Source organism: Schistocerca piceifrons, chromosome 2, assembly GCF_021461385.2.
Source record: "Schistocerca piceifrons isolate TAMUIC-IGC-003096 chromosome 2, iqSchPice1.1, whole genome shotgun sequence".
NCBI lineage: Eukaryota > Metazoa > Arthropoda > Insecta > Orthoptera > Acrididae > Schistocerca > Schistocerca piceifrons.
The window spans coordinates 556,687,741-556,715,477 of NC_060139.1; the positions used below are offsets into that span (position 1 = coordinate 556,687,741).

At 39.4% G+C, this 27,737-nt stretch overlaps 1 protein-coding gene across 1 annotated transcript in view; it reads left to right on the plus strand.

Moving 5' to 3' along the window:
- The window catches only part of LOC124776551 (cilia- and flagella-associated protein 300-like), a 167,208-nt gene that overhangs the window by 64,642 nt on the left and 74,829 nt on the right, over positions 1–27,737 (plus strand). The window contains exon 4 of the mRNA XM_047251587.1: positions 5,020–5,192. Coding sequence (XP_047107543.1) covers positions 5,020–5,192 — 173 coding nt within the window. The remainder of the gene's footprint in view (positions 1–5,019; positions 5,193–27,737) is intronic.

A 27,737-nucleotide genomic window follows, 5' to 3' on the forward strand; every position in this document is an offset into this window, starting at 1 on the left:
AATATGCTGCCTTGTCTGGCATGGAAGCCAAAGGACTAAAAAGAGCAACCAACAGTTTGTGATGTGTGATTAAATGGAACTGAAAACCATAAAAGAAGACATGAAATTTCTTGAGGGTGAGCACAGTCACTAAAACCTCCTTTACATGAATTACCCTAGGACTATATGTGTGCCAACACCATGTCAAGACCATGCTGAGGGGAATCTGTAGCCAACACAAGATGCTTACCAGACTGAACAATGGCCAGCCGTAGGGCAGATGGAAGCTTAAATTTAAGCAAAGCAAACACTCTGTTACAAGCTGCAGACCAGAAAAAGGCACATTTTTATGCAGAAGTGCATGCAGGGGCTGAGCAACAGTGGATACATCTGGTAAAAAGATGTGGTGGTATGCAACTTTACCTGGAAATGCCTGTAGTTCCTTAATGGAGGTTGCCCATGGCAAAGCTGGAATTGCGTCAATATGGTGATGCAGTGGCTTGACTGCTGTGTGGGAAACCTCAAACCTAGGTATTGAATTGACAACTAAAAAAAATTTTGTTTTGGCAAGGTTGCACTTGAGACCTGCAGACTGCAAAAACAGAAAACAACAATAAGAGATTTCTAAGGTGGTCTTCAGTGGAATAACCTGAAACAAAGATATCATTGAGATAATTGATGCTGTCAGAATTTCTAAAAAACACTGAAAAATTGCAGGCATGCTAGTGATGCCAAAAGGCAAGCATTGATATTAATATAGGCTGAAAGGTGTATTGACATCAAGTGGCCTCATCCAAGGGAAGCTGGGTTTATGCTTCTGACAAATCAATCTTCAAAAAGTGGTGGACACATGATAATTTTGCAAGCAACTCATCAGAGAAGGGCAAAGGTTATGTATCTATCATGGACTGTGCTTTAGTTGTGACACTCAAAACACTGCATAGGTGAAGCTTACCTGTTGATTTCTTAATGATGACTGATGATGTACCCCATTCACTGGAAGAAATAGGCTGAATGACATCGACCGATGTCAAATGGTCTAATATGGCCTTGACAGAGTCACACAATGCAACAGGCATCTACCACACCCAGAAAAAATGAGGGCATGCCTTCTCTTTCATGGTAATTTGGGCCTAACAATTGGTAGCACAACCAAGTTCAGGGGAGACCAGAGGTGAAAATTCAGAGAAGAGGGAATCCAGTTGCTTATACAGAACTTGAAATGACACAAAATTTACCTCATCAGCAATTGAGAAACCAAAAGCGTTAAATGCCTCTAACCCAAACAGGTCTGCTGTAAGGGAATGATCTACAACAATGAAGGTGAGGGGGTGAACGACAAATTTGTAAGAGATATGTGTGAAGGTGGGAATTTAAGGAGATGGGACCTGGATAAACTGACTAAACCAGAGGTTGTACAGAGTTTCAGGGAGAGTGTAAGGGAACAAATGGCAGGAATGGGGGAAAGAAATACAGTATAAGAAGCATGGGTATGTTTTAGGGATGAAGTAGTGAAGGCAGCAGAGGATCAAGTAGGTAAAAAGACGAGGGCTAGTAGAAATCCTTGGGTAACAGAAGAAATATTGAATTTAATTGATGAAAGGAGGAAATATAAAAATGCAGTAAATGAAGCAGGCAAAAAGGAATACAAATGTCTCAAAAATGATATCGACAGGATGTGCAAAATGGCTAAGCAGGGATGGCTAGAGGATAAATGTAAGGATGTAGAGGCTTATCTCACTAGGGGTAAGATAGATACTGCCTACAGGAAAATTAAAGATACCTTTGGAGAAAAGAGAACCACTTGTATGAATATCAAGAGCTCAGATGGAAACCCAGTTCTAAGCAAAGAAGAGAAAGCAGAAAGGTGGAATGCGTATATAGAGGGTCTATACAAGGGCGATGTACTTGAGGACAATATTAAGGAAATGGAAAAGGATGTAGATGAAGATGAAATTGGTGATATGATACTGCGTGAAGAGTTCAACAGAGCACTGAAAGACCTGAGTCGAAACAAGGCCCCGGGAGTAGACAACATTCTATTAGAACTACTGACGGCCTTGGGAGAGCCAGTCCTGACAAAACTCTACCATCTGGTGAGCAAGATGTATGAGACAGGCGAAATACCCTCAGACTTCAAGAAGAATATAATAATCCCAATCCCAAAGAAAGCAGGTGTTGACAGATGTGAAAATGACTGAACTATCAGTTTAATAAGTCACAGTTGCAAAATACTGATGCGAATTCTTTACAGACGAATGTAAAAACTAGTAGAAGCCGACCTCGGGGAAGATCAGTTTGGATTCCGTAGAAATGTTGGAACACGTGAGGCAATACTGACCCTAAGACTTATCTCAGAAGAAAGATTAAGGAAAGGCAAACCTACGTTTCTAGCATTTGTAGAATTAGAGAAAGCTTTTGACAATGTTGACTGGAATACTCTCTTTCAAATTCTGAAGGTGGCAGGGATAAAATACAGGGAGCAAAAGGCTATTTACAATTTGTATAGAAACCAAATGGCAGTTATAAGAGTTGAGGGGCATGAAAGGGTAGCAGTGGTTGGGAAGGGAGTGAGACAGGGTTGTAACCTCTCCCCGATGTTATTCAATCTGTATATTGAGCAAGCAGTGAAGGAAACAAAAGAAAAATTCAGAGTAGGTATTAAAATCCATGGAGAAGAAATAAAATTTTTGAGGTTCTCTGATGACATTGTAATTCTGTCAGAGACAGCAAAGGACTTGGAAGAGCAGTTGAACAGAATTGACAGTGTCTTGAAGGGAGGATATAAGATGAACATCAACAAAAGCAAAACGAGGATAATGGAATGTAGGCGAATTAAGTCGGGTGATGTTGAGGGTATTAGATTAGGAAATGAGACACTTAAAGTAGTAAAGGAGTTTTGCTACTTGGGGAGCAAAATAAAAGATGATGGTCGAAGTAGAGAGGATATAAAATGTAGACTGGCAATGGGAAGGAAAGCGTTTCTGAAGAAGAGAAATTTGTTAACATCGAGTATTGATTTAAGTATTAGGAAGTCGTTTCTGAAAGTATTTGTATGGAGTGTAGCCATGTATGGAAGTGAAACATGGATGATAAATAGTTTAGACAAGAAGAGAATAGAAGCTTTCGAAATGTGGTGCTACAGAAGAATGCTGAAGGTTAGATGGGTAGATCATATAACTAATGAGGAGGTATTGAATAGGATTGGGGAGAGGAGAAGTTTGTGGCACAACTTGACTAGAAGAAGGGATCAGTTGGTAGGACATTTTCTGAGACATCGAGGGATCATCAATTTAGTATTGGAGGGCAGCGTGGAGGGTAAAAATCGTAGAGGGAGACCAAGAGATGAATACACTAAGCAGATTCTGAAGGATGTAGGTTGCAGTAGTTACTGGGAGATGAAGAACCTAGCACAGGATAGAGTAGCATGGAGAGCTGCATCAAACCAGTCTCAGGACTGAAGACCACAACAACAACAACAACAACATATGTGAAGAACTGACCTAGGACTGGAATATCCTGCTTATTGTAGCTAACCAACTTCCATGAAAGCTGTGTGAGGTGAGGAGAGCCCAAGTCCACATACATTTGTGCATTTATTAAAGTACTTCAGGTCCTGTGTCCACTCACATTTTTAGTGGTTTATGAAACACACACAAGTCAATAAACAATCTGTTGGGAGAAACAGTCATTGTAGAGATACAGTTTATGTCCATCGGTACTAGTGCATCCACCATGTTTGAGGAGTTACACACTATGCAGTGTGGCCTTTCTTTCAACACTTATTTCAAACAGCCCAACACTTAGGGCATATAGCACATTTGCATTGGATGAAGCAGTACGAGCAAGATGGAAGGGGTGCATGTGGCCACTGCTGTGATGCAGCTGCTGTGGTCACAATCGATGCTGCCCCATGCAATGCTGAATTGAAGGCTGTAAGGCTTTCCTGTCATCATGAACACTTGCAGCGTGCCTAACAGTGGTTGACTGAGTAACTTCCATACCTCCCCTCATGCAGCAATCTGATCGCCTGCGGTCCATGTCACTTCAAAGGACTGTGCTATATTGAGCACGTCCATAAGCACTGGAGCCTCACATTAAAGTGCTTTATTGCTGACTTCCCTGTCTGGGGCCACACAAATAATAACATCAAGCACCATGTGATCAGTATAGGATTCGTGATGGGTACTATTGACAAATTTACAATGATGGCTCAACACATGTAATTCTGCATCCCAGGCTCTGTAAGGCTGGTTTGGGCATTTTTGACAATGGTAAAATTCTGCACACCTCACAATGACATGCATCCTGCCACAGTAATAGGTTGAGTGAAGCTTACACATTTCATCAAATGATAAGCTGGCTGCTTCTTGCAAAGGCACAAGTTGGCACAGCAACCAATAAATGCACAACAAAAGCTAGAAAAGAAAGAGCTAAATAGGTTTGCATCACCCATGCAAAAAACCTGGGAATGTTGGTTAACCATGTCTCGTAGGAGTCTCAATCTTCAGCTTATTCATTATATGCTGGAAAGGATGATGGTTGCACTGTCAGAAGAGTAACCTACTGTGAACACCCAGATCTTCAGTCCTGAGACTGGTTTGATGCAGCTCTCCATGCTACCCTATCCTGTGCAAGCTTCATCTCCCAGTACTTACTGCAACCTACATCCTTCTGAATCTGCTTCATGTATTCTCCTCACATACATACATACATAAAAACACTAGACACAGAAAAATACATGGTACAGAAAAAAAGCACTGGTACCACAGTTCTCTAACTCGTTAAAGGATTTGTTCAAAAAGTAGCTAGTTTCCTTCCTTTTCTGTGTGCTTTTCAATGACTCAAAGCTTCTGCTATTCAGTGGTTGGTTTCCTTTACTCCTAAATTATTTGCAACGGTCAGAAAGATTTGCTAGTGAGCATGCTAATATTATTCTCAGTAATAGCAATGCAATCATAGATATAATAACTTCTACAAATATCTTCAGATCTCTCAATTTTGCATTTCAATAACTAAAGGAAAATTTCTTCCAAACAGGAATTGCTGCAGATACTGTTGAAATTAAACAAGTTCCTTGTACTGTAACATCAATGTCATTTTTTGATCCTCTTCTTGACAGTGATAATGGAATTGTAAGAGGTGATGGCTGGATTTCAAAGTGCATGATTTATTCTATAGATGGTTTCGAAATATATGATGAACTTGGAAAGGTAATATTTCAGTTTATTTGATTAGCTGTTAGCATGCTAGACTACTTCTAATTGCCAAAATTCATTTTTCTAGCAGCATATTTTGGCAGCCTGCATTTGAACACATCAATTGATTTTTCAAATAATGGAAGCTTCAGGTGGGAATATCAACAGCATTAGGAAAAGCATAGACTGCTACCCACTTTAAAGATGACACATTGAGCTGCAGATAGGCACAATGAAAAGACTGTTACACATTTAGCTTTTGGCCAAGTTCTTCTTCAGAAAAGAAAACACACACACACACACACACACACACACACACACACACACGCAAGCAAGCAAGCACACCTCAAGCACACATGACTGCCAAATTTGGCAGCTCAGATCAGGATGCCAGTTCTGGTCCAAGCTGCTGGAGATGGCAGTCATGTTTGCTTGAGGTGTGGTTGGTTGTGTGAATGTGTGTATGTTTTCTTTTCTGAGGAAGTCTTTGACTGAAAGCTAAAGCTAAATGTATAATAGTATTTTCATTGTGCCTGTCTGCAACTAACCTGTCATTTTTAGAATCAGTTTCTTTTTCAACAATTTATGCTGATTAGTCTGCAGTTTTTCCCATGACTTATACTATCTTTAGTAAAATTTGTAAACAGTGTCTTATTTTCATATACTATGAGGAATATGTTTATGATTGCCATATACTGTTCTTTATAGCATTACAGAATAAAAAAGATATGCAACATACAATGTTAACTTATGCAAAAGATAAAAGATATTTATTACATTTGTAGGAAATAAAAAAGTGTAAGCAAAATAACATGTTCACATGGAAATTTTGTCCTAGGTACTGATGCAAAGAGTTTGGTGATATGATTCAGCAGACAAAATAAGGCAACAAGTAAAGGGCTTTTATGCAAATCTTGATTCTTCAAATTCAGTTAGACTAAATTCATTCAGAGACAGAAAGTAATTACTACTCAGAATCACAGAAATTATACATTTCTTTATCACACATGTTACATGAAAATTAATATGATAATAGAAAATACTGGATGGAATACAAACAGTTGTATAAGACAGGCAAATTCACCATAGATAACTATTGAGCAGTGGACAAACAAACAGTTGAAGGATGTTGTAGTTCAGCTTTTGAACTTTTGGTTCTTACAATGAGAAATATTAGTTATAAAGTTTGTTGCAGATAAAACTAATGCTCCTATCACTCATCTCGCCTGTCCCTTAGTGGTGGAAAAATGCTGGATAATGGCTGGCAGTAATGGTGTTTTGAATAAAATATTCTAACCTGGTCTGAACAATGTTTATTTTTGTGATCTAGAGAATGATTTTCCACATTGTAGCATTGTTAGCACATTATGTAACTAACTGTCCCTGAAATCATCCTATCTTCCACACAGTAAGTGATTTAATGGAATGACTTATTAAGTTAAGGTATTCTTGCAAAGTCTTTTCTCAGTATAGTGTTTTGGTGTTCATTGCCTAAAAGCTTGAGAGGTTTGAAGCAAAGTGTCCGTATCTGAACTTCTGGAGAGCTCCATGCCTGCATCTGATTGCAGGAAGCATTACTCGTATCAGGCTATAGGCTGCATTCAAGGCTATTCAGAAGACTTTATCATGGGTGCATCTACTGTGTAGTGAATTATACTGATTATGTCACACTCTACAGTCATACTCTGCAAGCCTCTGTGAAATACATGGACTGGAGTACATCCCAATGTACCATGTATTAGGATTTCATTGCATCCTATTTGCAAATGATGTGCAGGAAGAGTGATGGCTTAAATGCCTCTGTGTCCTTTAATTAGTCTAATCTTATCGTTGCAGTCTCTAATGGAATAATACTTATGGCACTGTTGTATATTCCTAGATTCCTCACTTTTACTCATTCTTGAAACACTGTAAGTAAACTTTTGCAGGATATTTGACATCCGCCTTTGGGCATCTGCCAGTTCTGGTTACTTAGCATTTCTGTGACATTCTTCTATGATTCAAACAAACCTGTAGCTGTTTGTACTGTCCTTCTTTGTATACTTTTAATGTTCCCTGATACCTGTAGTTGGTATGGGGCCCCCATACATGAACATTACTCTAGAATGTGTAGCACAAGTGTTTTGTAAGCAACCTAACTGTCTGTGCATCATGAACAGAGAGAGCATTTGTTATTGGGTATACAGTTATTTTCTTGCTTTGAGCTTCACCAAACGAAATGTTGTCAATTAGGGTGTCACTGTCTTTACTCACCCATGTTGAACATTTAATTACGGAGATAAAATTGCAGGATCCAAATAAGGTTTCCAGTTCACTTTTTCTGTCAGCATCCTTTATGTGATCTATATTGAAGTCACTGATGTCTGATAGATAGCATATTAAGGAATCCAGATTCCTCATAAACAGTTTAAAATTCCCCAGTGGTGATTTGTATGGTGTTGGGGGAACAAAGTGCTAATCCTCAAGAGCATAGTTTTGGCTTATTGGGTGTTATATGTTTGGATAAATCTGTAAATTTTAAATCACAACAGCTTTTTCTACAGATGGTTCTATTTTTTCTTCAGTTATGCAATATGTTATCTGCATTATAAATTGTTGGAAACTCCCAGAAATTATTTTACTTGTAACATTGTTCCTACTCTTGTGAGTTAATATTGTCTTCACCTACAAGTACTTGCAAAACTTTTGAGAGCAAATATATGACTTTTACTCTCATACATCAAAGAAGAATATACCAAAGTCACTAAACACAGAAAAGAAAAATAAACTCTTACTGTAATAACCCAAAAATCTTCATAATGTAACAAGCCAGTGTTTACCTCAATTTGGTCACCACACAAAGGTTTCTCAGTTTTTGCATTAGGTTTCCTTTGTATTACAAAACTGAATACTAGAAAACTAAAGCTTCAAACATAAATAAATTACAATTCAATACATATAACACACTCATGAAGAAACAGCGATTTCAGTTACGCTTTGTCACAACACTAATGAAGTAACCCGAGGTTATCAGTCTCTTCATTATTCGCTTTACATTTTTAGTTTAATTGGAATGTGCAATGGGGAGGACATCCATCAGGCAATAGTATGCAGATCTTTACAACTCTACCATCCCTCAAAAGATGCAAAATAGGCTACATTGCCCTTGGTCTGTCACTGTGAAAAGACGTCTGTACTCTTCACCAACACCAGCCATGTAAATAAACAATTCTCCATCTGAAGATGATGGTGTGAACCACTGAAAAACATAGTGGAAGAATAAACAAGTGACTGATGCAGAAACTGCTTTATTTGTATGATATAGTGTAAAAAGTTAATTATTTCCGCTTAAAACAAGAACCCAGCATTCACTTAACTGCAATCTCTGTTAATTAAATAGTGTCTATTTGATAGTTTAATCACAGGATACTACAGTTTCACTTTTTATAAAATGCATAATTTTACATTTATGAACATTTTAAAGAAAGTTACCAATCTCTGCAAAACTTTGAACTCTTTTCTATATCTCACTGAATAATTGTGCAGCTTTTCTAGCCAGAACATCATTATAGAAACTACATCACCACAAAAAATCCTGAATGCAGTATCTTTTCAAAGATTCTACAATAGATGGAGTTCACTGATATTGTATCACCTCTCCTATTCTTCTTGTGGCCAGGTGACCTGTACTTCCTTCTAAGCACTGGCAAAGTTTATTGTTCAAAGGAACTGTGATGGATTATTGTTACATTCTTGGATGCTGTATCTCTCTTCAGACTAAGAAAAGTTATTGAGTAGCACCTAGTTTGCCTTTCATAGTATCTACCAGAGTAAATTTATTTTGGACACTGATTTGTCTGGTGCATGTATCCAAATTCTGAAGTACTCACTGAAGTGCAAATCATCAGTCATTGAGCACTGAGAAATGCACAAGAAGTAAAGAAAGCACAATGAAAGATGAATGGCAGTTGGAGCAGTTCTGAAGTGTGATATCTGCTTCATTATTAGATGACTCAGATTTTCCGTATTGAAGAGGTCCTCATGAGCTTGATGCCATGGGCACTTGATGATACCTCTCCACAACCTATTGTAGGCAGTAAAATCCCCGTGGAGAAAGAATGGATGGGGAGTGTTAGAGTACCTCTTGATCAAATTGTTCATGAGAGAGCAAGCAGTTGTCTACTGACCCACTTACACTGTTACATCTGCAATTTCTAGGTTGGCAGGGAGAAGCAGAGGTGAAGAATGGCATACATAATGTACAATGATATCTGATCCTCCTTTAGCTCTCCCTGCTGAGGTTATCCTTCCTTCAAAGGTTGTTATCCTGTAGGAGAGGAGCACTATATAATTTAAAAAGTGTTTCTTGTAAACATGAGCTAAAGAGTGTGCCTGTCCTAGAAGTCTGAATTCCTTCCAGTGTATGCTTAATCCCTTAATGTTCCACTGTAAAATTGTAACTGTCTTATATGTGATGTTTTATTTTACCTTTCCCCCTGTCTTCCCATCAAGTTAGTCATACTTCAGTGGCAGAGAGATCACTTGAGGAACTAGCTGGTTTCCTCTGGCAGACTGCAACATCCATGTTATCTGTGTTTGAGCCATCAACTGATTTGGATTTGGAATCAGTGTAGAGCAATTTGAGAACTCTGAAATAATTAGATTAATCTGTTTCTATCATCTTTTTTTTCTGCTTCTGTGGAGACTGTGGTGATTGGGGACACACTGTTACATTGTTCTTGGTCTGCCAGAGAGGCCAACCTATTGTATCAGGGTATATTTTCTTCTAACATTTACTGATGGTATGGAGGAGACAACTGATTTAACTGAAGTCCACAGCTGTACATACACATGATAGTATGTGTGTTCATGCTGGCTTTAGCTGCCAAAATAGGTATGTGTAGGAATTCTTTATCAGTGTGGCAATTGACACACATAATGACAGTAATTTAAACAGTTTGTGAGACATGTATATCTTTTTCATTTCAGTATAAGGTATTTAGCTCATACATATTACTTTATAGATTTTATTTCCCTCTTAAAAAGTTGGACAGTGTTGATTTCAAACTACATGTTTTACCTAGCAATTCATTCAAAATAATGGGGATTAACACCTTAGTCTGTCTTTGTATGCCTCTTGGCTACATTTTCCACAAGTTTTGTGCCCACCCACAAGGCTAATATTTGGAACAGTACATTTGGTTGGAGTTGCATGGTCTCACCTTAAAGTCAAAAAATCTACCACTACATGTCCAAACAGTGGTGGAGAATTTAAGTCAATGTGTATGTGGCAGTCTCATTGAGTTCTGGATTAAGTTATTTCATAATATTCATTCACATCTCTTTTGTCTACCCCCTTTCGACTCCTCTTTGAGCCCTTTTTAAGTCAATAAACCCTTCAACAGACAACATCATGATAGCTGTGTTTTCTCTTACTTTTGAGATTTTTCCAAACACCCAGGCATTAGGGATCAGTTCACCTTACTGGTAATTAACCATTTCTCATGATTCATTGTAAACTGTTGCTTGCATAAAGTATCATTACATTTTAAATAATTCATCCTCTCTTTTAATAAAAAAAAAAGACATTTCAAAGAAAATTCCGAGTCCTTTTACTATCTGGTAGTCTCTTCTGAGCTAATGCTCTCACTGGACTATCTGAAGTCAACTTCATTGAGTATGCAGTTTTGCTCCTGGGCAATACAGCAATCCTGTAAATGCTAAAATTCTTGAACTGACAATTATTATATTCCCACAAGCAGCTAAGAAAATACAAGTCAATAAGTGAGCACCCCAGAAAAGTGAGTAAACTTCAAAACAACTGCAGTGCAGCAGGTTCTCCAGAAATTTCTTTCTTTCACCTGTATGACTTCAACAGGCATCAATTCCATTGACATATACCTGACATGCAAGTTGAAGGTTTTTATAAACGTCTGTATCGTTGCCATAATCCAGACAGATGGAGCAAGTTTTCTATCTCCTATGACACACAATATTTCACCATCACACCAAATGGTAGTTAATGAAGCATGCTCAGAGTTCACATTATTGGGAGACTTGTGGCATTGACAGCCCTCCAGCTTGGAAGCTCTGGTTTTGTGAAACCTTAACATAGTGAGTGCTCTCTGTAGTTTTAGAGGAACTGATCATTTGGTATGACTCAGGAACCATGTGGAGCTTATCAGATAACACATCAAAAAAGGAAAATGTGTTTCCGAGAATAACATCCATTGAGTTCCATGCATTTGGCTCAAGCAGATTCTTTTTTTTTTTCATTTTTTCCAGGAAGAGAATTGTTTCCAACTTTGCAATAAGCTCATTTACAGTAGACATGCTCCTCACATACCATAAATATCTTCCCTCAGATACACCGAGGTGACATAAGTCATGGGATAATGAAATGCGTATATTCAGATGGTAGTAGTGTTACGTACACAAGATGTAAAAGGTTAGTGCATTGGTGGAGATGTCATTTGTACTCAGGTGATTTGTGGGAAAAGGATCCTGATGTGGTCACAGCCACATGATGGGCATTGACAGTCTTTGGACATGCAGTGATAGTTGGAGTTAGACATATGGGACATTTCATTTCACAAATCATTAGGAAATTCAATATTCTGAGGTCCACAGTGTCAAGAGTGTGCTGATAATACCAAATTTCAGGTATTACCATGACCACACAGTGACCTCTTAACATCCAAAAGCAGCAGAATTTCATTAGAGTTGTCAATGCTAACAGAGAAGCAACACTGCATTAAGTAACCACAGAAATCAATATGGGCAAAATGACAAATGTATCTATTAGAAAGTATGGCAAAATTTGTCATTAATGAACTATGGCAGCAGATGAGTGATGTGAGTACCTTTGCTAACAGCACAACCTGCCTGCAGCACCTCTCCTGGGCTTGTGGCCATATTGGTTGGACCCTAGATAACAGATGATGTGGCCAGATGAGTCCCAATTTCAGTTGGTAAGAGCTAATGGTAGGGTCCAAGTGTGGCACATACCCAATGAAGCCATGGACTCAGTTTGTCAACAAGACACTGTGCAAGCTGGTGATGGCTCCATAATGGTATGGTCTGTGTTTACATGGAATGGACTAGGTCATCTGGTTCAAATGAACCAATCCTTGACTGGAAATGGTTATTTCAGTTACTTGAAGACTGTTTGTAGCCTTTCTTGGACATCATGTTTCCAAATAAAGATGGAATTTTTGTACATGACAATTCACCATGTCACCAGGCCACAATTGTTGGCAATTAGTTTGAAGAACATTCTGGACAATTTTAATGAATGATTTGGCGACCCACATCACCCAGTCTGAATCCCATTGAACATTTATGGGACATAATCCTGCACTGGTGATTCTTTTCACAATTATGGACGCCTATAGAGGCAGCATGGCTCAATATTTCTACAAGGAACTTCCAATGACTTGTTGAGTCCATGCCATATTGAGTTGCTCTGCTATTCTGGGCAAGAGGACATCCAACACAATATTAGGAAATATTCCATGACTTTGATCACCTCAGTGTATAATTCATATGTTGTATTCACCATAGTGAACCACCTACTCACAAATTAACCACCGGAATAACAAAGAGGCATGAAATGGAATTCAAAGTAGTACTCCATCTACACCCTTGCCTCAGTTTGGTTCCCCTGTGGTAATTCTCATTTCTTAACCTCTTAAATTAGCTCTGAGAGAAGGTATTTTTGCCATATGAGGAGCATGTCTACTGTAAATGAGTATTATGAAAAAAAAAATTCTGTTTCAACTTTTTATGAAATGAAAAAGAGAGTAGCTGTTTAACCCTTTTAGAAATAGCCATTGTTCATTATGCCCGACAGAAAATACAAGACTTTTGCTGTTTTGGTGAATTTTCACCTTCATAAGATTACTGAATTCCTTGGTAAACTGTAATAGTAGGTCAGTATCTCTTTTCTAGTTACATAATGATACCAGAAACTTCTCCTTTACCAAAAATAATTTTTTGGTTTTGATCTGGTGTCAATAAAGTGTGGCACCCTATCATGAACAAAGCAGCTTCTTCACATGCAAAACTCAATCCACTGTACTGTGTACCTATTTATAAATGGCAGCTATCTAAAGACTCACAAAATAAAAATCATTTACAGATGAACTGCAGTATACACAACCACAGTACAAAGCTAAATGGACCACTTGTAGACTCTGCACCATTTTTAAATTTTCAGGTTATTTGACTTTAATCATCATATTGTGAGATTTACAAAATTTTAGCCAATGTTAAAAATGGCCTTAATCATAAGACGTATTTGAAATGAAATGAAGTCCCATGCTTCTTTACAGAGCGTAGGGGAACGATGCGGGAGACCTGCACCACCTTACTATACTGATCACTTTATTGCTAACATATAGGGAGCTTCTCTGTAATGAGGAACAAATATCTTTGAAATTCTGTCTTAAAACAGAGGGAAACTGAAAATCAGCAAAAAATTAAAATAAAATAGAAAAATGCCTTATTAGCTGCTCCTTTTACAAAACAATTTAGACACAGCAAATTCGTATCAACTGCATGACTCATAGCAATGTGCATTGTAAATGGACCTATGTTCTCATGGCATGTAGACAACTACTGTTCTTTGATAAATACTGCTGTAGTCATGTAAATATTAGGCTGGAAATAATTGATAAACAGCAGTTATATATCTGAGAAAACAGCAACTTTTTTCAAAGTAATGGCTTTCCTGCTCACTTTACTATGTTGAACTTAGACTACATAAGCACAGGTACAATAAGCCTAGCACTTATGGTAATTACAACACCAAGAGGGATACATATGACTCAGAAGTGTGTTACATCATACCTGGAGAACAGTGAAAATTAAGTTGCTAAATATCTATATTTCAATCACATTTGATAAATGACTTTGGACATCAAAGAAAGCTTATGCATACTTCACCCTACAACTGAGTGTTATCTTGCTGACATAGAGCATATGCAGTTGCAATAGGAGTTGCACCAGCAACATGGATTTCGACAAGATCACAGAACCACAACAGCTCACACAAAACTTTGGCACAGAGGCTAAAGTTATATACATGAAGCAAAGAATGCATATTTATTTGTTTAGCCCATTGATCATATGTAGTATAATGTACGATGCAATATTGGACTTGACTGTAGCCTTCACAAAGAACAAAGATAAGATTGTACGTAAGCCTACATATTATAAATTACAAAAGTAACAACTTACATAAATTGAAGTTCATGTATTCACTTACTGAACAGAAGTAGTGGTACTACAGATAGTCTGTAACTGATCTCTCAAAAGCAGAACTATTCAGTATTCATTTTATATCATTTGGCAAGTTGCTTAATTGTTTTATTCCCATTATTCCCATACAGAAGGTACCTTTCATATAACGACGGTATTATGAAAAGGATTGACTTCTACTCACCACGTAGAGGAGATGTTGAGCTGCAGACAGGCACAACAAAAAAACAGCTATAAGTTTGTACTTTCATCCAAAAGGTTTTCTTCTAAAGTAGAAAACACACACACACACACACACACACACACACACACACACACACACACACACACACCTTGACCACTGTCTCTGGCACTAAGGCTGGACTCTGTACAACAAATGTGCCTGATGTGAGAAGCAGTCTGTGGGTGTGGGGGTGAGGAGGAGGCTGGGTTGGGGAGGGAAAGGAATAGCAGAGGAGGTTTGGGGAAGGTGTAATGCTGCTTGTGGGAGCATGCAGGGACATGGTGAGGATGTGGTGGAGCTACAACGTGCAGCGGGAAGGTTTGGAAGGGGTGGAAGGGAGGGAGGAGGAGGGGGAAACAGAAAAAGAGAGAAGTAGAGGAGAGGAAAAGACTAGTGTGTGTTTGGTGAAATAGAAGCCTTTGTAGTGCTGAAGTAGCAGCTTGCTCTGCCTTTGATCAGATAGCTGATGCCTGTGACCATACTGGAGTAGGTGGTGTTGGCAGGATGTAAGGGACAGGTCTTGCATCTAGGTTCACTGCAGTGGTATGAGCCATGAGGCTAGGGATTGGGACCAGGAATGGACAAGGACATTGCATAGGTTTAGTGCATGATGGGATACCACTGTGGGAGGGGTTGGAAGGGTAGTGCATAGGACATTCCTCATTTCAGGGCACAACAAGAAGTAGTCAAAATTCTGGTGGAGAATATGATTCAGTTGCTCCAGTTATGGGTGGTACTGAGTCACAAGGGATGGTCCTTTTTGGCGACATGGTGGGAATTTGGGAGACAGTATGTGACCAGAGAAACAAAGCATGGGGGACATGTTTCTGTACAAGGTTGGGAGGGTAATTTTGGTCTGTGAAGATCTCAATGAAACCCTTGGTGTATTTAGAGAGTGAATGCTTGTCACTGCAGATGCTATTGCCGTGGCTGAATAGGCTGTATGGAAGGGATTTCTTGATATGGAGTAGGTGGAAGCTATTGAAGAGTAGGTGCTGCTGATGTCTGGTAGGTTTGATACAGTTGGGGGTACAGATGTAGCCATCTTTGAGGTGGAGGTTAACATCAAGGAAGGTGGATTGCTTGGTTGAGGAGGACCAGGTGAACTGAATGGGGGACAAGGTGTTGAGGTTCTGGAGGAATGTGGATAGGATGTCCTAACCTCATCCTCAGTCCAGACCATTAAGACATCATCAGTGAGTCTGAAACAGGTGAGCGTTTTGGGATTCTGGGTGGTTTTGAAGGATTCCTGTAGATGGCCAGTGAGTAGGTTTCTATAAGATGGTTCCATGCAGGTGCCCATTGCTGTACCATGAATTTGTTTGTAGATGATGCCTTCAGAGGTGACTGCGTGTGAAATGTGGGTGAGGAAGGTGAACAAGGAGGTTATAGGTTTGGAGTCAGTTGGGTGTTGGGAAAGATAGTGTTCAATAGTGGCAAGTTGGGCATTATGGATGTTAGTGTAAAGGGTGGTAGTGTAAAGGGTGGTAGCATCAGTAGTGATGAGCAGGGCACCATGTGGTAAAGGAACAGGAACCATGGAGAGTCAGTAGAGGAAATAGATGGTGTCTTTCATACAGGGAGGTACATTATGAGTGATATGCTGAAGGTGTTGGTCCCTGAGAGTAGAGATTCTCTCAGTGGGGCACAGTAACCGACCACAGTTGGGTGCCCTGGGTGGTTGGGTTTATGGATTAAAGCAAGCACGTTGAAGGTAGAGTGCGAGAAGTGGTAGGTGTGAGGAGAGCAATAGACTCAGGGGAGAGATTCTGGGATGGACCTAAGGACTTGAGGAAAGACTAGAGATCCTGCTGGATTTCTGGAATGGAATCACTGTGACAGGGTTTGAATATGGACAAATCTGACTGCTCGTGGTCCAGGTGATCCCTACAGTTAAGAACCACGGTGGTGGAATCTTTGTTGGCAGATAGCATTATAAGGTTAAGATCAGAATTTAGGTAGTGGATTTCAGTTCTTTCTGTGTGTGTAAGATTATTTTTCATGTTGAGGGATGTGAGAAATGATCAGAGGCAAAGTTTGAGGTTAAGAAATTCTGGAATGTTAACATGAGGTGATTTGGGGGCTGTAGGGGTGAATCACAGTTGGATGGCAGAATGAACTGAGTTAGGCATGGTTCAACAGTGACTTTGGGTTGAGTCTGAAGCCTTAGTCCCACAGAAGTATCAGTCGTTTCTAAAGGCCTTACCTTTTGTCCCACTCTCAAATCCAGTCGTTATGGACTCATAATGACCTTCTCTCCTTCTCACAGTCCCTACACTGGAAACACATTTTCACCTACCAGTCCTACCAATCAGACCTGATATGGATCCTTGTAGTACACCTTGGGAAATTGTTTTCTAGTTTGAGGAGTAATTTCTTGAATTTGAAGTTACAGTTACTCTTTGTTTCCTGTCTGTTAAGTGAGAACTGAACTATTGTAAAGCAGTGCCCCAGAATCCATAATCTTTAATTTATGGAGAAATAGGAAGTGGTTCACTGAAGTGAAGGCTTTTGTCAGAAAACAGAATATTCCTGTGACCTTTATACCATCATTTAATGTGGAGCTTATTTTTGGAGTAAAACTCATTGACGGCATTTGCAGTGCTTTTTACCTGTTGAAGTCCAAACTGGTTTTTAAAAATTATGTCATTTGCAGTCAGAAGTTGTTGAATTTGTTTTGCTGCAATCTTTTCAACACTTTAAAGAAGACTGACAGAAGAGAGAGAGGGTGGGAATTCCCCATATATTCTGTCAATTCCTTTTTGAATAATGGTTTTATGTCAGCATATTTCAATATGGTTTGAAAACATCCCTGCACAAAAGAATGGTTTATAATATCTGACAGTGCTTGTGAAATGTTATTGTACACAGTCCTGATTACAGAAATGAGTCTTTCATCAAACCCAGACAACATGTTTTTTAAAGACAGTATTTCATTTTCCAACTCTCTCTGGGTGATTTTTTCAAACTCTTTGAAAGATGTGTTGCAGTTGTTTTCCAAGCGTATATTTGCTGTAGGTTGCCATATCTAAATCTGATCTTGCTACATTTAAGAAAAATTCACTGAAGAAATTTGCCATATGAGCAAGGTTTATTATAATATAATTTTTAAATTTGATTTTCAAGTTCTCTTGATTTTTGACTTTGGCTCCTGATTCTGACTGAACACCTGACAAGAATACCTTTGTCTTATTTCTGTGTCTGAGAATAAATGTATTATTTGCCATTTTTTTAGGTGTAGCTACAATTTTTCTGAATACAGCTTTATAGCATTTAACATGTATGACAAAATCAGGATTCACTGTACAAAAACCAACACACACCAATGCCCATACATGGTGCCAGGTGGACACCAGAACTTTCCTACAAAATCAGCCTCTCAGTTTCAAAGGCAACAGATCAGTCTTTACTGGGCAATAATAAATTAAAGTGGTTTACATTTCCCTCACTGAAAATCCTATGTTTGACCTTTATAATGTTTTTTGCCTATCCTCCTTTAATAGCGATGGGAATTATTAAAGCTTTATGGTAATTGAACCTTGTACATACTGTTTCATGGACCACTTACAGTTCTCTTTGTCAGTCAAAATTTGACACAAGGCTATCTGACTGATTGGTGTTACTCTTGTTGCAAGGTTTACCATGACAGTAACATTATATTATTTAATGACCCTGACTAGAGCAGCTCTCTGTTTATATTTACTGAGAAAAACTATGTTGAAATCACCATAAAATTAAGCATCACATGTAATTATTTAGGAACCATTAAATTTTTCCCTGAAATATCCCAAAATTTCCTGGCAGAGAACAGTCCACAATGGCTGTTATCAAATTTAATCTCAAAGTCTTTCTTACTAATTTGGAGGGTAATATTAGCTATTCTTGATGAATATGGCTGCTGTTCTGTAGTGATCACTAGGTCTACAATAGTGGTCAACCTAAGAGACATTTTGATGGGAGACAGAAACACACATTACAGAAATATCATTTAACTAATGCATTATTAGTGTATTTAAATCTTATACTTTGTTGTATAGGGACTTAACAATTTGGTGAATGATCTTCATTACAGAATTTGAGAGAATATCTAGAGTACCCCTTACTATCAGTTTAAGTGCTGTTCTCTTAGAACTATTGTTTCTATTAGACAGAAGTACTTGTGGATACACAATTTTTGTTGCAAAGATGTTTGGTGCTTGCACATCAGTTCTAGGTGCTGTGTTGCTGGTTTTCCTGTTGTCAAACAATGTCCTGTCTCTATTTATCTTGTAGGCTTCCTCTTTCTTCTTCTTTCTACTAAATTTTGCAGTTTGTGTGTGTTTCTTCTGTATATTCAATTTGTCATTGTTTCCAGACCAAATCTGGTAGGTTTGTTTCTGGTTCTGTTTTTGCAGAATATTTCACTTGTGTTGCATACGTGTTTGGTGTTTGCATGTCAGCTGTTGGTGCTATGTTGCTGTTTTTTCTGTCTGTTTATTTTGCTGGCTTCTTGTTTGTCCTGCTTTCCATTAAATTCTGCAGTTTGTGGGTGTTTCTTCTGAATCTGCAATTTGTCATTGTTTTCAGACCAAGTCTGCTACAGCTGATTCAAGTGCTGTTTTTGCGTAGTATTTCTTCCGTAGCCTGGTTTTTACATTAGTGATAAGTTCCCTCTTGCTACACTGATTCAAGTGGTAGTAGTAGTATTAGTAGTAGTAGTAGCAGTAGCAATAGCAGTAGTGGTAGTAGCACTTTTTGTTGTTTTATTCATCCATAGTCTGCTGCTCATGGTCTCACGGTAGCGTTATCGCTTCCCAATCATGGGGTCCCAGGTTCGATTCTCAGTGGGGTCAGGGATTTTCACCTGCCCCGCGATGACTGGGTGTTGTTGTGTTGCCTTCATCATCATCATTCATCCCCATTATGGTCAGAGGAAGGCAATGGCAAACCACCTCAATTAGGACCTTGCCTATTACAGCGGTGCAGGTCTCACGCATCGTTCCCCTATGCTCTGTCAATAAGCATGGAACTTCATTTCCTTTTCATTCATCCACAGATTGCTCTTACCAGGATATGGGACATGTTAACAGTTTAAACACAAAGAAAATAACATGATTCATATAACAGGCCTTTTACATTCTTACTGTTCTAGCTTGCCAGGGATGGAAAAAGCAGTCAGCTGTGACCTTAAAGTAGGAACCATCCCAGCATTTACCTGAAATAATTTAAAAACTGTTTTAATTAGTTATAAGTATAACCTGGCCATTAGACCGAACACAACTTTTTTCCATGAAACCATTAACAACTTGAACACAGTATTTAAGTAACATTCACACAGACCAATTACATACACAAAGAGCTGTAGTAGTACACATAAAGAACTGAGGCAGAGTATAGCTCAACTAGCCATAAACGGACTGGGGCCCATGACAGGCTCTGAGAGTGATTCTCTCTCTCTCTCTCTCCCTCTCTCTCTCTCTCTCTCTCTCTCTCTCTCTCTCTCTCTCTCTCCCTCACACACACACACACACACACACACACACACACACACACACACAAAAGTCTAAGTCTGAGGTGCCCTCTGCAGACAACATAGCACTGCCACATGCACAGCCTTTTGAAAGTATATGCACATGTCACTAAATTCCTTGGATTGTTGAGATATCCATACTGTCCTCATCCACTGGGCTCTGGCTAAGGTGGCATACTGCAATGGGAGCATATGCTCTGAAGTGTTCAGGTGCAGACTCATTTTGCACCTACCTTCCCATGTCAAACCATATGGCAACACTGCCAACATTGGGATTGTTTTCATGTCAACCTCAGACATTGGCTCTGGTGATAGCACTTGCAGTGCTGATGATACTGGTACCAGCAGTTGCTCAGGAGCAGGTGACAGAATCCCTGACAGTGGTGTCAGAAGGAGTAAAGGAACTGCTGGTTCGGCCTCCGAGGATGGATGCTCTTGCCTGTGCGGGTGTGGAGTGGAGAACCGGCAGCCAACAGCAGGTGATGTGATGACAGAAGTGGACAGGCTTGGAGGTGATGTTATGACAGGCAGGGGTGGGGGTGGGCAGGCAGTGGGGGTGGGGGCAGCCATCCATGCGAAGGCAAAGCTGATCAAGGTGCCTCAAGCAGAGGCTGTCCTCCATGCGGACATCACAGAGTCGCCACCTCTGGCATCTGGCGGTGACAGCTGGAATCCTTTTACGGCACTGTCCAAAACTGTGTACCCAGACAGCCACACCCAGCCAAAAGAGGCACAGTGCAGCTGGACAGGTTGATGCCTGAATGGAGGACACATAGGGTATAGCACTGTCCTCAGCTGGCATCCATGGAGTAGCTCTGCCAGGCTCAAAATGGCAATGTTGGATGAAGAGTTGGCAACATCTGAATGTTGAACATTTGTGCAAGGTGTCCACCTTACCATTAGATTGTGGATGGAATGGCAGGACGAGGATGTGACGGATACCACAGGAATTGCAAAATGCTGCAAACTCTTGCAATGAAAACTGTGGACCATTATTGGCACTAACATCATGAGCAAATCTCTGAGTGAAAAAATTTTGGACAAGGTTGCTATGGTGGAAGTTATGGATGTGGGAACACAATTAACGACATATGGAAAATGAGAATATGGGTCAATGACACAGCCAGTAAGTGTTAAGAAATGGGCCTGTGAAATCCACATGCATATGGTCCCATGCTTGTGATGGCATCAGCCAAGGAGACAATGATACCCAGGGAAGTGCTTGGTGTGTCACACACAGTGACCAGGAGGCAACCACGTGGGTAATGTCACCATCCAAGCCAGGATAAAACAAGAGTCAATGGGCCAATGCTTTTGTGCATCAGAGAGCCTCCAAATGAAGCACTGATGGGGTCACTACCTGAGAGGCCATGTGATCCATGTCTAACAGCAGAACACCATCCACAACAGACAATCAAAGTTGAAAGGGGGTCGGACATACAAGAAGATGGTGAATCCACCTAACTATGTTGTACAAATGTTATGACCTTCCACAAAATGTAATCTGAAACTACAGCCTTTGCAGTCCATGTTCTAGTTACAGGGAAACATCAATCATTTGCTGTGTGGTGACATCAATGTGGAAGCAAAGCAATTCCTTCTGATCAAATCCTGGGTCCAGACCATCTGGCAGGCAGGGAAAAACATCAGTATTTGTGTGTTGATTTGTAGGGCAGAAATGAATCTTATAACACAAAAGGAAAAGAGCCCACCATTGAATGTAACATGCTGCTTTATCTGGCAACAACACAGAAGGACAGAACAATGGTTTGTGATCAGTGACCAGGTGGAATTTGGTACCATAAAGAAAAACGTGGAATTTCTTCCTAGCATATACAATGGCCAAAGCTTCCTTTTCTATCTGATAGTACCTAGTTTGAGCTGGGATCAGCATTTTTAAGGCATAAGCAATAGGACACCTGGAGCTATCAGAATATCTAGACATAAGCTCTGCCCCCAACCCCTACTGTGAAGCATCCATCATAAGGATTAAGTGGAGGCCTAGTTGGTACATCAGTATGCAGTACATAGACTGAAACATGGTCTTAAGGGTGTAAAATGCAGTTTCACAAGCTGGTAACCAGTGGTTAACATATGTTGTGACTCTTTATCTAAAGGGAGTTGTAAACAGCATCTGACATCTGACAGATCAATTTTTGAGAAATGTTCACCACCTCATAACTTTTCAAAGAATTCGTCTGGATGCAGTATCAGGTATGTATCCACAATGGATTTTGCATTCACAGAAACACTGAAATTGCCACAGAGATGTAACTGGCCTGGTGGTTTCTTTACTACAACTGAGTGGGTAGACCATTCACTTGATGCAGTAGGCTGAACAATGCCAGATTCCATAAGGTGATCTAATTTATCTTTGACTTGTTCCCTGAATGCTACTGGAACCAGACAGGCCCAGAAAAAAATGAGGCCAAGCAAAAGGCTTCATGACAATGTGTGCTTGAAAACTGTTGGCATACCCCAACCTATGAGAGAACAAAGAGCACAACTCAGAACACCAATCGATCTAACTATGTATACAGCTTGTTCAGACACTAAATTCATTTCATCTGAAAGGGTAAAACCAAACAACTTAAAAGCATCTAATCCAAATAGATTCTCCACACATGCATTATCTACAACAAGAAATGTAGGTGACCAGACTACTGACTTGTAGGTCACTGGGGCAGAGAATTGGTTGAGAATAGGAATACTCTGTTTACTAACTTTCACGACACAGGGAGAAGCAGAGGGGAGCCCCAGAGCCCATATAAGTTTTTGAGTTCATCGAGGTTACCACAGCTCTTGTATCCACTTGCATGTGGAAGACTCCACAAAGAACCTTAACATCAATGAAAAGCTTGTTTGGCACAACAGAAATAGCCATTGCAATGTTTACATCTATATCCACATCAGGATTGTTGTGCTGGATTTGTGCATTACAAACAAAGCAATGTGACATTTTTGTTGCAATTATGACAGGTAGCCCAGCTTTTTGGGTAGTCTGAGTGGTCATAATTAATGAAACAATAAGGGCAGGATGGGAGTGTGGAATGCATACATTGTTGTTTACTGGCCTGCTTACTTTTTTTTGCGGACTGCTCCTGGGAGTGAGGCCAGCCACCTTGACATTGGGATCACATGTGGGCCACCACAGCCATGTCTTCTCCCTGTGAACTATCAGGAGCTTGGTGTGGAGGAGAGGGTTGAATTGCTGATACCTCACACCAAGTTTCAGTTTGGTTACCTGCAGCTTGCAACACCTCAAATGTCTGTGAAATAGCTAAAACCTTGGAGAGGGATGGATTTTCACACTAGATAGCACATTCTTGCATCTCACTATTCAGAGCTAAATGAATGATAGCATCTCTCACCATCTGATTGGCATACAGCTCTTTATGCATCTCGGACACAGAATGACAATGATGGCTTAACCCACGGAGTTCAGGCACCCATGCTCGATAGTATCAATGTGGTTGTTTCATACAGTGGTAAAACACAACACAGGGTGTGCTTACAGTAGTACTTTTTTGAAAGAAGTTCACACATTTGGTCAAATGTTAAAGAAGACAGATCTTGCAAAGGAGTGAGTTGACACAGGACTTGATACATTCTCCATCTCCATCTGCATCTACATCCATACTCTGCAAACTACAATGAGGTGCATGGCAGAGGGTACATCCAATTGTACCATTTATTAGGTTTTCTTCCTGTTCCATTTAAATATGGAGCATGGGAGGAATGATTGTTTGATGCATCTGTGCATGCAGTAATTATTCTAATCTTATCCTCGAGATCCATGTGTGAGCAATACATGGTGGGTTGTAGCATATGAGTACAGTAATCATTTAAAGCCAGTTCTTGAAACTTTGTTAATAGACTTCCTCGGGATTGTTTACACCTGTCTTCAAGAATCTGCCATTTCAGTTCCTTCAGTATCTCTGTGACACTCTCCCATGGTTAAACAAACCAGTGACCATTCGTGCTGCCCTTTTCTGTATACATTCAATATACCCTGTTAGTCCTATCTGGTATGGGTCCCATACACTGGAGCAATATTATAAGATGGGTCACACAAGTGATTTTTAACCAATCTCTTTTGTAAACTGATTGCACTTCCCCAGTATTCTACTAATGAACTGAAGTCTATCACCTGCTTTAGCCATGACTGAACATAAGTGATCATTCTATTTCATATCCCCACAAAGTGTTACATCCAGTATTTATATGAGTTGCCCAATTCCAACAGTGACTCATAGACTTTATAGCTATAGGATACTACATTTTTTCGTTTTGTAAAGTGCACAATTTTACATTTCTGAACATTTAGAGCAAGTTGCCAACCTCCACTCCAGGTTGAAATCTTATCAAGACCTGATTGAATATTTATGCAGCTCTTTTCAGATATTACTTGATTATAGATAACTGCATCAACTGCAAAAAGCCTGATTTTACTATTAATATTGTCTACAAGGTCACTAATATCAACTAGAACAGTAAGTGTCCCAACACACTTCCCTGGGGCACACCTGATATTACTTCTACATCTGACGATTACTCTCCATCTAAGATGACATGCTGTGTCCTCCCGACCAAAAATGTGCTCAATCCAGTCAAAAATTTCACTTGATACCTCAGATGATCCTATTTTTGACAATAAATGTAGTAGGTGTGGTACTGAGTCAAATGCTTTTCAGAAATTAAGAAACACTGCATCTATCTGGTTACCTCGATCCAAAGCTTTCAGTAAGTTGTGAGAAAAGTATAAGTTGGGTTTCACATGATCAGTGTTTTCAAAATCTATGCTGGTTGGCATTGAGGAAGTCATTCTGTTCAAGATACCTCATTATGTTTGGGCTCAGAATATGTTCTAAGATTCTATAACAAGGATATTGGATAGTAGTTTTGTGGATCACTTCTACTATCCTTCTTGTAGACAGGTATGACCTGTGCCTTTTTCCAAGAACTGGGCATGGTCTTTTGTTTGAGGGATCTATGATAGATTATAGTTAGAAGACGGCCTATTTCAGCTGCAAATTCAGTATAACATCTCACAGGAATTCCATCGGGGCCTGGAACTTTGTTCAGTTTTAACAGTTTCAGCTGTTTCTCGACACCACTGACACTAATACTTATTTCATTCATCTTTTCAGATGTATGACGATTAAGTTGGAGCAATTCTCCTGGGTTTTCTTTGTAAAGGACTATATGAAAATGGAGTTAAACTTTTGCTTTACCACCCTCAATTTCAGTTCCTGTCTCATTCAATAGGGGCTAAACACTAACTTTAGTGCCACTAACAGCATTTATATATGACCAGTATTTCTTTGGATTTTGTGAAATATTATTTGACAATATTCTGCTATGGTCGTCATTGAAGGCATCACGCATTTTTCTCCTGATAGCCAAATGCATTTCATTCAGCATCTCTCCATCTATAGCTCCATGCTTTGTTCTACACATATTGTGCAGTAATCTCTGTTTCTTAGAAGTTGCTTTACAGTGACTGTATACCAAGTTGGTTCCCTCCCATTATGAACTGTTCTAGGGGTACATATCTATCCAATGTGCGGTCAACTATTCTTTTAAACTTAAGTGAGAATTCCTCTACATGCTTGTGCCCTGTGCTGAAACTTACAAGCTACTCATTGACATATCTACTGGTTTTATCTGGTTTACTGGACATATATATCTTGATGCTTGTTTTAGTTGTCCTTTGTACTTTGGTAATCACTGTTGGCACAACCATGTCATTGTCACTGATACTTGGACATATCCATGAAAGGAACAAGGCACTACATAAAATAATATCAGGAATCCCAAAAGCTTGAAAGAGTTGTAGCAGACGTTTCTCATGTGTGTCACATTCCTCAGTGGACTCATAGTATGTAGAAAAGGGAGGCAGAGAAGCCACAATGGCTGCAGAGTCTAAAACTGCAGGCAACAGAGGCTGAAGAGCATGCCAACTAGACAAAACAGAAGCTACTGATTGAAGTACCTGAGTTTGATTGTCTAGTGCCTATGATTGGTGGTGCAATGCCTTGGCAAATGATTCTTGCTGTTCAACCAACTGACATAAAATGTGCCCTGTAACACCCTCAGCCACTGTGAGAAGAAATGGAGGACAAACCAGAGTAGAAATATGCACGCAGAACATGACCATACTCATTGCCAAATGTGTTATCATTAGGCATAAGTACAACAAGACCAGTAGACTGATCACAACTTTATTCCATGGAAGCATTAACTACTTGAGCACAGTACCTAAGTAACATTCAGAAGGAACCAATTACATAAACAAAGAGTTGTAGCAGTACTCACTCAGGTAGCCTTAAGTAGACTGGAGTCCATGGCAGGCTCTGACAGTGATATCTCTCTCTCTCTCTCTTCTCTCTCTCTCTCTGTCACAAACACACACACACACACACACACACACACACACACGCATGCATGCACACAAGGCTCATTTGCCCTATGCAGACAACACAGCACTGTTGAGCATGTAATCTTTTGAAAGTACGCACATGCATCACTGCAGAAAACCGAATCATGATAGCCAGGTGAAGATTCAAGCCACCACCCTCCTGAATACAAGGTCAGTCTGTTTAACACTGTGCTATCTCATTCAGTTTATTGCTAGTGTACTATCCTGGTTTGGAAAGAACGCATTTACTAATATTCATTCATTTACTAATGTTCATTCATTTCTCACTGTCAGTCACTGCACACACAACACATGCTAAACACACATTATTTCAAAATGTGACATTACACACACTATCAGCTGATGTCAGGGCCGTAGTGTTGATGTTAAGTTTCCATTTTATGTACAATGACTTTCCATTTGCTAGCCTGAAAAATAAGTCAGCATCCCTCCTTAATGATTGGCATGTTTAGCGCAGAAAGACCATGAGGTGTTAGAATCATACACTGCATGTGTTTGGGAGTATGGTTTCCCAGAAAAGGAAAAAAAGAAGGAGAAAATACAGTGTGAAAATGTTACATGAAATGTTAAATGTTTTATTATCTTTGTTGTTATTTGCATTACATTTATTATCAAACCACTACAGTGTGTTATCTAAAGAGATCATCAGTGTATAGAATGTATTGCTTAAGAGATACTTTTTAATTTTCTTTTTAAATAAGTGTGTTTTAGCAAATTCTTCAATATCCTTTTTTATTGTACACTTTTAGTTCTTGATAGAAAATGCTGTTTTGAGTTTTATGTTTATTCATTCTTGTTAAATGTTAGTTCAGTCTAGATTTTGTTCCATGGTAATGGACAGAGCTGTTTGTGTAGTAATGTAATTATCAATTTTGTTTTTGATGTGCACAACTGAGTAGTAAATGTACTAGTAGTAAGTGGTACAGTGAAAATCCCCAGTGTTGTGATCATGTCTTTAAAATGAGCTTGACTATTGCCTGTGGTTATTATTATTATAGCCCTTTTCTGTAGCTTGAAACCTCTTTTCATGTTTTGTGAACTTGTTGTCGACAAAAGAATTCCATAGCTAAGTCCTGAGTATACATATGAATAGTATGTAACTGAAAGGCACTGGCCGTTACACCCTGATGACAAGACTCTAAGGGC